General features: G+C 38.2%; 1 protein-coding gene across 1 annotated transcript in view; it reads left to right on the top strand.

Annotated features, from left to right (window-relative positions):
* LOC112110105 (myocardial zonula adherens protein) overlaps positions 1 to 12,288 on the top strand; it is an 87,921-nt gene that overhangs the window by 34,829 nt on the left and 40,804 nt on the right. Inside the window, exons 5-10 of the mRNA XM_029910748.1 lie at positions 2,515 to 2,628; positions 3,565 to 3,717; positions 6,109 to 6,234; positions 7,156 to 7,284; positions 9,948 to 10,033; positions 10,977 to 11,082. Coding sequence (XP_029766608.1) covers positions 2,515 to 2,628; positions 3,565 to 3,717; positions 6,109 to 6,234; positions 7,156 to 7,284; positions 9,948 to 10,033; positions 10,977 to 11,082 — 714 coding nt within the window. The remainder of the gene's footprint in view (positions 1 to 2,514; positions 2,629 to 3,564; positions 3,718 to 6,108; positions 6,235 to 7,155; positions 7,285 to 9,947; positions 10,034 to 10,976; positions 11,083 to 12,288) is intronic.

Raw genomic sequence — 12,288 nt, 5'->3', positions numbered from 1 at the left:
TTCTGCAAGTCATTATCCTAGAGTGTGCATAATGATCTCTGTAGGTTTGGAAGCAAACTTAAAAATTGAAGGAAAAAAATCATCATTCCTTAGCACATTGTTGGACCACTTCCTGATACTTGGGAATGTCTGAAAATATGAATATTTGCTTCTCTTTCACTTAATCTTTTTTCCATCCGTGTTTGTGTCCTGTAGAAGGGAAGCTAAGCCCAAAAAGTAGCCAAAGATCAGAGAATTGTGTCCCAAATGCTGATAAGGACAAAACTAGATCCCCTTGAAGCCAATGGGAGTTTTTGCTTTGACCTCAAAGAGATCAGGATTTGGTCTGAAATATGGGAGAAATATAAATGTCTCTGGGATCTATTATTGGATGGATTTATTTATTTATTTGTTTGTTTGTTTGGACTTCTACAATAATATAAAGGGCTGTCCAAGGCCCAAGGCAACCTCTTGACACACCATTTTTGTCTCTGAAAAGTGTGTCAGATGTGCCATGGAATTCCATCTATCCTGTGCTGAGCTTCCCCCTTCTAGTTAATGATGATAGGATCATTTCTCAGGTAATGCTAGCTTGTCAATAGATCACAATGCCATAAATTGGGTAGTTAGGAAGAGCAGTAACATGTAGCTCTTTTTAGGTCATGCGATCCTGGCTCAGTCAAATGAATTGTGTGTGGCATTTCAAGGGAATGACATAGTGATAGTTAAGTGCATAGTCCAGTGTCTCTTCAATAGTTCCTTCTCGGTGTTTAACCATCATTTTACATTCCCCAGACTGAACTTCTTATCCCTAAACCTCTTTTTCTCCCTATCTTATGTGTGGATTTGACACCCTACCATCTTCCCAGACACCCAGGCTCTCATACTTGGCAACATTTTAGAATCCTTTTATTTCTGCTCCCATCACCTTTGGGCCCTGGCTATAAATTCTCTCTGTCTGTCTGTCATCTCCAAAAACTGCCCCTCACTTTTATCCCTATTGTTAAAACTCTTGCCTGTGCACAGTGAAATCCTGGCCTTGGTCACTGAACCTTTCTTCTGGATCCTCCCCATCTCACCTCTCGTCTGCAATCTGTCCCAAACAGTCTTTCTTTGGTCACTTTTTACATGTGCACACACACCTCTGTGAAGTGAGCCTTGAGCACTGGCTTCTCCTGTATGCTCTGGCCCAGTTGGTGCATGGCTTGGCTAGTAAATGCTAATTGTTAAATACTTATGAAGGTTGGTTCACAATGCTTGTGTATTTTATCTAGAGGTAGACCTTGTTTGCTTGTGTGCGTGATAAGGTTAGACCTTGGTTCATAATCATTGATACTGTTTGGTCTGTTGTATCTTCCTTTATGTTCTTAGACACCTTATGGTTGGTTGGTTGATCATCTTTTCTTCTGTAAAGTTCAAACATAGTAAATATTTGTGTTGGCTCTTCCCCTCTGCTCACTCTCACATTCAAGCTCATGCTTCTTATCTTCAAAGCTTTTTACTTGCTTCCCTGTGTTCCTGGTCTCGTCTCCTCCTATACCATGTCATGCTCCCTGCACTCCACCCAAGCCTCTTTCTAAGCTGCTCCATTTCTTTCCTTCACCTACTCCTGATTGTATGTCCTCTTGCACTCCACCCCGTGTGCCTAAAGCAGCTTTCCCAGTAAACAGCTGTCAAACATCCTCCTACTCCTACCTGTTCAGTTGTGCACTGAAGACACAGACAGCTAATAAACAGCTGTCCTGTATCTCTTTGTGTGTGTTTGGTTTGTGTACTGTTTGGGGCAGAGACTTTGTCAATTTGGGGGTCTGTATATTTTAGCTACTCTAAAGTATTGTGAAAATTTACCATGCTATCTAAATAACAATAAATGAGTACGAGTGTTGTTTCACCTGCTGGAATGCTCTTATATGCATTTGCAGTTCTGATCTTTCATGGAGATCCTCACAGCAGTTTCTAGAGATGCACAATGTTTTTTATAAACCAGAACCTTTTTCTTTTTGAAAACAGGCAAAATTTAAAAATATGCAAAGTACAACTTCAAGGTGAGACAAACTCTGCAGGAGTTCTTATTGGGTGAAACTTGCCTCTGTGCACAGGGTGAGCACGAGGCCCATGCACTGGGTAAGCCTCAATTAAGCACCAAAAGGGATGAATTCCCTCTGCACAAGGATGAATTTCTTCTACCAAGTTTAGCTAGAGGAAAGTTCTCTTTTCATGACCACAAGAGTTAGAGCCTAAGTCCTTGCTGTGGTTAATGTGCATGATGGCACACATTGTGAGAAGACTCTGAAAAACTGCTTCTATATCTCAGCATAGCTTGCTTCCAAGGCCAAAATTTAAGCTTTTAAAATGAAGGTTTGGTTAACACAAGATTTCCAATAGAGAATTTTACCTAGAGATTAAAACTCCTTTTAATCCCATTGTTTTTAACCTGTTGTCTCTCCAGTGTTAAACTGGTGGCAGCTATCATCCTTTTGAAAGAATTTTAAAATTTGAGGATTGTTTTTTAATATCTTTTCTTAATCTGTTCAGATAACAAATGTTGAAAAGGAATCCTTAGAGAGTCACATGCAAGTGCAGGCTGCAGCCTTGGACAGCTTCAGTGAAATGAACAGCTCCTTGACATCGGCATCAGTTGAGTTGCAGGTATGCTGTTAATAGCTCTATCAAAGAGGATGGCCTGATCCATCAGCCACCATCCTAGACTCCCTCTTGTGCCATCAGTTTAACAGTATACATGAGGGATGGATGATGGTTAGATACACATTTGGATCTTAACCATCAAATGTCACTAAGAACATTTAAAACAGATAAATGATGAACTTAAGAAAAATCCAGGAGTTTTGCTGGCTAAAAGGCTGTACTATAATATACAGTAAAGTGTTGTTTCACTCCATTGCAGCTGGTGAAAGCCCTTGGCCTTTGCTTAATGGAAAATTAAAGGTGAAACTGAGACTCTTTCCATATTTTACAAACCAATGACACATCGAATGATTTTGTCCCACTGTTGTTTTCTATTGATGGAAATTTCAATGATTTTTTTTTTAATTTTACAAATATTGAGTAGCCACTCCTGTAAACATACAAAAGTCATTTTTCTTGTTAATAAAAATGTTTTCAGCTTGGCATCCATCCCAGCTAGCCTCCTCAACTCTCCTGTCCCCCGGTGTCAAACTTCAGTGTTTTCAGGTTTATTATCTTAAAATTTGGCATTTGGAGAGGGGAAGAATGGAGGGGAAAATCCAACATTTCACTTCCGTTATATTACAGTATAAAACAGAAGAGGTGTTTGCACTGTAATGCATGCATGTCTCTTCCTCTGGATCACAGCTCTCTGGGACTGCATTTGAATGAACATGCTCCTATGGAGAGATTTTTTTTTGGTAAAGCAAATAATTGGAAACCATAATTTTAAAGGGCCAAAGCTGTTAACTATGTTAATACTATGTCAACAAAAGAGTAAACTCTAAAATATTCTAAATATTGCAGAAAGCCTCTTGTGGTAGGTTGGTCAAATCATGATTTTTGTTTTGTTGTTGTTATTACTACTTCAAATTGTGTATTTCATTGTGTGTATTTTAGAAAACTTTAGTGGATGTTAGTTTGGAGAACACAGATATAAGGGATCAAATAAGGAATTTAAAACACACACATGAGCAGTCCATGGAAAAACTGAAAGAAAAGCAAAAACAGCTGGAAACAGCCCAAGTTGAAAATCAGCTACTGAAACTAAAGGTACAGTATGTAAACTCCCCTTATTCATATTGTGCAATAAGGACATTGCTGAGGCAATGAGATTAATTGCTTGGAAAAAGAGATTTGGCCTCATTTGTGTAGAGTTCTTCACCGACCATCCATGGAGTGTTATTGACAGCCAGTACTGTACTTTTCACAATTTTTCATCAGAAATCTGTTATGTTTTGTGCACATGTACAGTATTTATTGGGCAACAGAGGTGCACCCTAATAGCAAATTACCCTGAAAAGAGAAGTTATTGTGGGACAGCTTTTCAGGTAAGCACAAGGGAATGAAACGCAAGCTGGAGTTATCATATGGGCCTTTTTTTATGAGTCCAACTGTCCTGCATTTGGAAGCTTCCATTAAATCATATTGGAGCAGTTAACAGCATTTCAAATAACTTGGAACAATTGTGCAGTATCAGAAATATTTTAAAAAAATACATTAAATCCCTTCCATGAAATTAGGTGACCACTGACTTACTGACATTTAAATAAGTCAGAAACAGGTGATTATCTTAGGGGCTCTTGTATCCTACATTGGTGCATAGTGATAGATGGCCCAGATCCATCACACTAAGGGGGGAGGGTACGAGCTTACTAATGTATTTTTATGTTCTAATTTCCTTTCAACAATAGTTTTACAAGGTTTGTGTAGAGTAGATTTGTTGCTTGCAGCTGCTATGGTCTGTAGGGAATAAAAAGAAGGAACGGATAATCAAAGGAAGAGAGTAAAGGAAAAGAAATCAGGATTTCAAAACAGAAATTTGTAGTTTATCTTAATCTTGAGGACACGTCCTGGCCCAAACATGAAGTGAGGGAAATCTATGTGTGATGACTCAGGACAGAATTCAGCCTTGTAGGCCTCAATTCAGTGAAGCACTTAAGCATGTGCTTAACATCAGGCAAGTTGGCATCAATGGAATGTGCTCATGTGCTAAAAGTTAAGCACATGCTGGCATAGTGAAAGCTGATTGTTAAGTCATATGCAGAAACATCCACAGGATCTGATTTTTAATTTTTTTTGGCGGGGGGGGGGGTTGGTACGTAAGAAGGGGATATGACATTGTGGGGGCTGGCTGTGAAAAGGCAAAAAATACCAACTTCCCTTATTACTGTCAGTCAGGTCTGTTTCTCTCCGTTTACTTGAATCATTTCTTTTATAATCTCACCTGAGAATGCTGTAGTTAGTGCAGTGGCCACCCAAATTGTAAACAAAGGAATGTGGGAGAGGTGGCACAAGAAATTATACTCCACTTTGACGCTTTTTAAGGTGGTTAGGGTTGAACTGTTTCAACTCTGCTTTCCTAGTTTGTTGTTTCTAATCACATTACTGTAACTATGGGGGTTCAGTGTATACTTTAATGAAACTTGATTTAATTCCTGTTCCTTTTGATGGTATTGGCAGAAACTTGCTCTCTGTCCTAATGTAGCGATCTGGGTCAGATGCCACAGAAGGCAGCTACAGTGCAAATGGAATCCTTCCGAGAGATCTGTCCCTCTTCAGAAGACAAAATATCTTTTTATTTTTATGCAGAGCAATAAGCTTTGAACAGTTTGTTCCCACTGAGTAAGACAGTGTAATGGTTTGATAAATCTTGCAGTCCTTGAAACAAGATAACCCAGATGCTCAAAACAGAAATCTTTTATAACCATGAGCACTGAGTGTACCAGCATTAATCACTAAGTGCCTGATTCTTTTCTTATTACCATGATTAACACCAATGTAAATAACACTAAAAGTTAGCAGCTTTGTAGACCTAGATTCTCTTCTCACTTAGATCAGGGTAACTCCCATGACTTTAATGGTGTCACTCCAGATTTGCAGCAGAGCAAGTAAGAGGAGAATCAAGTCCTAGCAAAGCTATTTTGTTTAGTTCTGTTTTATTTAGCTTTTATTTCAGTCTACAGCACAGATGGGCTCAAAGTGTAAATATTGGATCTGGATTTTGATCACTGCAAAGTTCATGGGCATTTGAATATGGGTTTTGGTTCAGGCTCATTTCTAAGCTACACTCATGTAAAATTAGAGAATTTTAAATTATTCTTCATACCAGGGAGCAAACTTCAAGTGTGTGAGAGGGTTACACTAATAGCACTTTAACTATGGCAGTGTGAAGGGGTTCTAAAGTTGGTGTAATTGTAACTTACACCCCTTTGAAAGGCCCCTTTACACTGCCAGAGTGCTGTAATGTGGATTTGGTGTAAATGAGACTCAGGCTTAGTAGTAGAGTATATTTTTGTAACAATACTAGGGGAAGTCTAACTATAAACATCAGTTACATCTCTACCTTTTGGTTTGTTTGAGCTCCATTTTTCTTGTCTCCAGCAATGCTTCACCTGGAGTTGGTTCAGCTGTAGAAGTTCTCTCTTTTGTTTACTCCTATAGGTAGAATGCTCTCAGGAAGCCAATGCTGATGTAATGAGAGAGATGACCAGAAGACTGTACAGCCAGTATGAAGAAAAACTACAACAAGAAGAACAGAAACATATAGCCGAGAAAGAAAATCTAATAGTATGTACAGCCAGTCTGTAAGAGTGTTCTTCAGTTCAGTGTTTGAAGTACAGTCCTTAAATTATATTGACAAATGTAACACCAGAAGCGAAGTCTTACATTTATTTGTACACCAGTTTCTTTTCCTTTCATGCCTTGTTACAGCAACTTTTAAACTTTCATAGTCGTTAGAGCTTTATAGCTGAAGAAGGAGGGCGTCTAAACATAATGGACAGTAAAAATTTAAATTTCAAAATGAAAATGACATGGATGTTTTTCTACTCCTGGTCTTAGAAAATGCAAAGCACAAATCCTGTGACTTTAGTGAAATCTCAAGAGAAAAAAATTAATTTCAATAGAGAAATCCTGTGAGAACATTTTTTTCTTCCCAAAACCTTCCTCTGATCATGTTGTTTTGTATATTTCTGATCAATCACAACAAGGTTATCTAACACCACTCACAGATAGCCACCGAGACTGAATTCAGTCTCTCAAGCCTTAATGTGATACAGATATAAATGCAGTTAAAAGTGACAGGCTTTGGTAACTAAACATACTGTTCTTGGGAATAGCACATTTTCTTCTCTCAGTACTGAGTACTTGTGTATCCACTGAGGGGAGAACAAATATTCATGTGGTGTGCAAACATTTTTTGTTTTTAAAGCTGATTGCTGAGAAGGCTTAGAGCCCTATATTAAAAGTAACTCCACAATTTTGATCACCCAAATTTTGTGTGCCACAAAACTCATATTTGATGCTATAGCTAGATGTTTGGTTTGCAAAAACAGTCTCAGTTCTTACGCACCCAGATTTATTGGCTTTATTGAGTCTACTTTTAAAAAAACGAACCCCATTGTATAGCACAGAAATCAGCTCCTTACTTTTCATTTGTCAATTTTATTGATTGTTTGTGGATATGAACATAAATCTGTTTGTTCAAAGGCAGAAACAAATCGACTTCTGAAGGCCATTGAGGAGGCAAATAAGAAGATGCAAATTACAGAGACAAGTATACAGGAAAAAGACAAGAGGATTGGAGAGCTGGATCGGTTCATTCAGCGCATGGAAGAGGTAACTTTCTCTGCTCACAGAATGTTAACGTATGGGTGCCAATATCTACGCTCTGTTTAGCAGAAATGCAAGACTTGTATAGGAGAGCACCTGTTCCTTCAGTCCTCTGTGGGTCAACATCCCTCTCCTCCAATGGCCTCTCCCCCACTCACCACTTCTATCTTCTTCCTGTTAATAAAATCAAAAACCCTTTATTGCATCCATCCATGCTCTTAGCACTTGGACTGCTGAGGGCACACGATGGCAAGTTGGCACCTTTGCCCACTCTACTGTTTGTAGGCGCTGTTACTTGCAAAAACGTTCAGGGCTGCCTCGGAGCTGAGACACATAAGGGGCCAATCTTTATTTTGAAAGGACAATTTAAAAAAACAACAACACATTTTATCTCCTAATAGCCTGTACGAGTTTTTCTGGATCCTTTATGGTCCTTTATTCATTACAGTCATAAAATCTTTTAAATGTACAGCTTACCTGGCTAACAAATGCATATATATAAAAACATTTTTTTTAAATGCATCAGGAAAAAACCTATTCTTGTAATTAGTTTTAACTGGAATTGCACCTTGAGGTTCATGCACATCAGGATGAAACTCTTAAGACTTCCGACTAAAATTCCTTTTGAATTTTGATGTCAAACTTTCTGTGCATATAACAACCATCTATGTTTCCATGCACATAACTTATTTTTAGATTATTTTTCAAAATACTCTGACAGTGACCCCAGATTTTCAGTTTTTAGTCTACTTCTGATCTATAAAAAGGTTCTTCCTTACTTCTCTGCACTCAGTATTGTCAAATGTTTTTCTCCTTGGCTCAAATATGGTCTACCATGCTGCAGCCTTGAGCATATTTTTACAATTGACTTGTAACTCCCTGGAAGCAGAAATGCTGCCAGACACTTATCTCTTGTGACGTTAGCAGCACTGCTGTAGAACGAGTTGTAGCAGTTTTTCTGTCATTTCCTTATATCTCCTGCCCTGCCTTCTTCTATTTTATGGACTTTGTTCCAGGGCGAAACGCATACTGGTTTTGAGATAATTGTTCTAATGTAAGTCTAGTAGTAGTGCAGTGCCTCTACTCACACATACAGTTATTATCCAAATCTTGTCTGTTGGAAGTTCCCTGATGTCTGAAACAGGTTTATTCCCCCAGTGTCAGCTAAAGGCAATTTCATTGTAATTATTAGTCTGACATTATCAGTGATTCCATTGTATTCAGTAATGGAGTCTGCAATATTATTTGTTTAGTGCCTTCAGCGTGTTTGGCATTGTTCAGTATATGAAAATGAATACAATCCCTGCCAAAGAATTTACTGTCTAAAAGACAGAAATGCAGAAGTAAGGACTCACTAGAAATCCTGAGTGGTGACAAGAACGTAGGGTTTTGGTTATTTTAATCCTAAAACATAATAAAACTCAATTCTTAAAAGCTATGTTCTTGTTGTGCTTTAGCTTCAGTTTAAATCTAACCACTAATTATTTGCTAATACAGAGAAACAAACATCACCACCCACACTTGCTGGCTAGATGGAATTACTAACCCTTATTTAAACTATATGTAGTATATTAATGTCCTCTTTGCCCAACTAACAAAAGTGCATTGACTGGATTATAACTACTTAGGTGGACTCTTCTCAGTTTAAGATCTAGCTGTGACATAGCTTCATTTATTTTATATTAACAGTTAGCAGTAATGTTGGATAAATCACTTTGGGCCAGATTGTAATTCCTTACTTTACAAGTCGTCCCACTGAGTTTAGTGGAGTTATTCGTAGTTACAAGGTGGTATTCAATGAGTAAAATGGTACATTATGGTCTTTGGTGTTAGGAAATACATTTGTACTTTTACTTTACTGTAGTTCATTAATTTATGCAGTCAGCGCTAAACACCTGCTGTTGTGCTTGTGTTGCTCTTTAAATATTTGGCTGTTATTTAAGGCCCCAATCCTGCTCTCATTGACATGAATGGCAAAACTCGCTTTGACTCTAGTGGAGCAAGATCAGACCCTACATGTGCACGGATCCTCTCAGCACTCATGCTCGGTAACATTTGAACAGTATAAGTAGGGACATTTTGGGAGAAAAATAGGGAGACGCCTCCTATCTCTGCCAAAATACATTGGATCAGGAGATCCTTTTGGAGGAACAATATAGAAAATTTGATATTCATATAATCAACAATGGTCATGTGGTTCATTTAATCTCTGCATCCAAGACCTTAAATGTAATCATATCTTCTACCTATAATAATTTTAGAAGGATGGAGTCCCTTTGTGGGTCAGAAAGATAATGTTCTTTCAGAATTGCATTTCAGCTCACATGTCTTTATCCTTCAGAGTCGCACTTACCTACAAAATACAAAATTGCAAGCAAAGCTGCCCCTTGACACTGGCAAACTGGTGCTGAATACTGAAAACATTGCTATTTATCTTAGTGCTCAGCTGAGAACTCAGGTTCTCTTTATTCAAGCTTTGTTTTTTCCATTCTGTGCTTCTTGGCTGTTGGAAATACATGCTCCACTTGTAATATAGTAATAACTTGTAGCTGAATCAGCTTCTGTTTTTGTTTAACATATTATGGGCCTTTTTAAATCACAATAAAATATACTTAATGGAGTTTAATTTACAATGTGAAGAAATGGAGAAATAACATTTTCTTGTTTAGGAACGCCACCAGCTACAAAAACAACTGGTACAACATGAAATCCAGATATCTGGAGCAAAATCTCAAATCCATTCAGACAGACGGAGGTGGGCTTTTATTCCTTACTCAGATTTCTAGCATTGTTAAGTTTTTCAAACCTGAATCTTTGGTTGTAGTATATTCCAGCTGGATAATTCCTTCCCAAATTATATTTGCCTCATTTTATGTAGGAAAACTGCAAGAGAATTTATTTTGCAAAAACTCATCCTTCTCAGCTTTATTTGTGAGAGAAGTTGATTGCAATCAGGATGGATTAGGTAGAGTACATTGCATTGCTGAGAAATATGTGTTTTTAGGTCAGTATAGTTTCATGCACATCTGTGATGCTTTTTTAAAATAGATATAAAAGACAAAGGCCTGACTCTTTTCAGAAGGGCTGAGCACCCAAAATCAGGCTGCTAGGATCCTTGCAATCAATATCTTAATTACCTTTTTCTTTAGTATGTATATTCACAACATTTTAAAAAAAGCAATTTCTGTACCACATCCTATGTTGGACTGTAGGACAGCTCAGTGAGGACATTCTGTGAACTCTAACTTTTCTCATTCGTAACATGGGGTTAATATCTGCCTCTTGGTTATGAAGTGGGGATTTAATCAGATAATGGTTTGTAAGTGCTAAAACGAACCATAATGTGCATGCAGCTCTCCAGGGCTGAGTGCTTAGAAGATACCAGATCATCATTCTGTTTGAACAAGTTTGAAACTTCTCTAAATGTTGGCAGCTCTGATATGTAAGGTAAAGGAGAGCTAAGTGGGTGGTATCTGACAATGACTAATGACCAAACAGATAACTATAAAAATGAACTTTAGACTAATATAGGAAATGACATTTGTCAGGGGAATTTGGCTTATTTAACGAGGTTCCTTTTCTTGACCTACTTTGGCATTGTGTTTTTTATTTTTTGTTTGGTTGTTTTTGTTTGGTTGTTTTTTGTTTACATTGCATGGCTTCCTACATATTTACTTAGTTCTTATATCTTATATCAGGTCACAGCATCTGGAAGAGGTTGCAGCTGGTCTTAGAGAACGAATCAAACATCTGGATGACATGGTCCATTGCCAACAGAAGAAAGTCAAACATATGGTTGAAGAGGTGAGCTCTAGCAAAACAATGTATTCCCTAAACAGCTGCTTGGAGGTTTTAACTGTACGCCATAAAGCTGAATACATAGCCCAGGAGGGAGCTCTCTAACTCCTTCTGCCTGTTCCACTACCAAAAGACCTGCATGTTGTTTGCTGCTTTATTTAGCACGTTACCTTCTTACACCATGATACTTACTGCATCAATAGTGGATGAGCTATGCATTTGTATATTGCAAAGCAGAAAGAGGAAGTTAAAACAGTTTATACCAGTGATTCTCAGGCTATAGTCCGTGTATCAGTGGTAGTTCTGGATCCCTTCCAGGTGGTCCATGGAATAGAACTCTTTCAGAATAAAGCAGTGAGTAATGGAGAAGTGCTGCACACAAATAGTGGGGGTTGGGGATTGGGTGGGTGGGTGAGGAGGTTGGTTCCTTCTCTAAACAAGTGGTCTGTGGAATGAAAAAGCTGAAGGATTATTTGCTTTTAATAATATATCTATGAAACATGTTGTGCAGAAGAGGTGGCTTTAATACACCCTTATGCTTCTCTAATCCTGGAGCCAGCTGGGGCTGGGTTGGTCTCCAATAGAAGGTAAAGCAGTCTTCCGTGTGAATTCCGCTCTGATTTACCAGCGGCCTGTGCCCCAGTGCTGTTCCAGCAGCCAGGCCAGCTAGAGTCCGAGGCAGGCCAGACTGGGATGGTATGGCATAGGGTTTTGGACATTAAATTGGGTTTAAATTGGAGTGACATAGGGCAGCCAAATTGCACTAGTGTATTCGGCCCAAATGTTGTAGTCAAGGAGGACTCTGAAGATTCAAGTTCAATTAGATTTGGACAAACATTCAACGTGGTGGAGAATTATTATGGATGCTGTTGCTGATTTGAATAGGAATTCCTCCCTTAATTCAGTATTGTGGTACTACTGCTTTGCTATGAAAATTTCTCTATCCTGGTTTGTTTTTCTAGTTCCAAAGATGAGAACATTCATTTTAACTTTTTTTTTTACACTGCTGCTGAAAACAGTGCTTAGCGTTGCTGCTAATCAAGAGTTGACACACAATGATAACATAGGTTTCTGGATAGGGATGTTTTGCCCTTGTTCTTGGAACGTTAGCCGGCTGTCAAGTCATAATTTTAAATGTCTGAACATTTCCTCATATCAAATGTAGAATTTAATATTTATATTTTGACGTTACATTCAAAACTGCAAATAAAA

The sequence above is a fragment of the Terrapene carolina genome, unplaced genomic scaffold (genome assembly GCF_002925995.2).
Source record: "Terrapene carolina triunguis isolate 2854851 unplaced genomic scaffold, T_m_triunguis-2.0 Scaffold67, whole genome shotgun sequence".
Classification (NCBI taxonomy): domain Eukaryota; kingdom Metazoa; phylum Chordata; order Testudines; family Emydidae; genus Terrapene; species Terrapene triunguis.
Note: the sequence above shows the minus strand (reverse complement) of the source record. Positions and strands in the feature narration are given on the sequence as shown.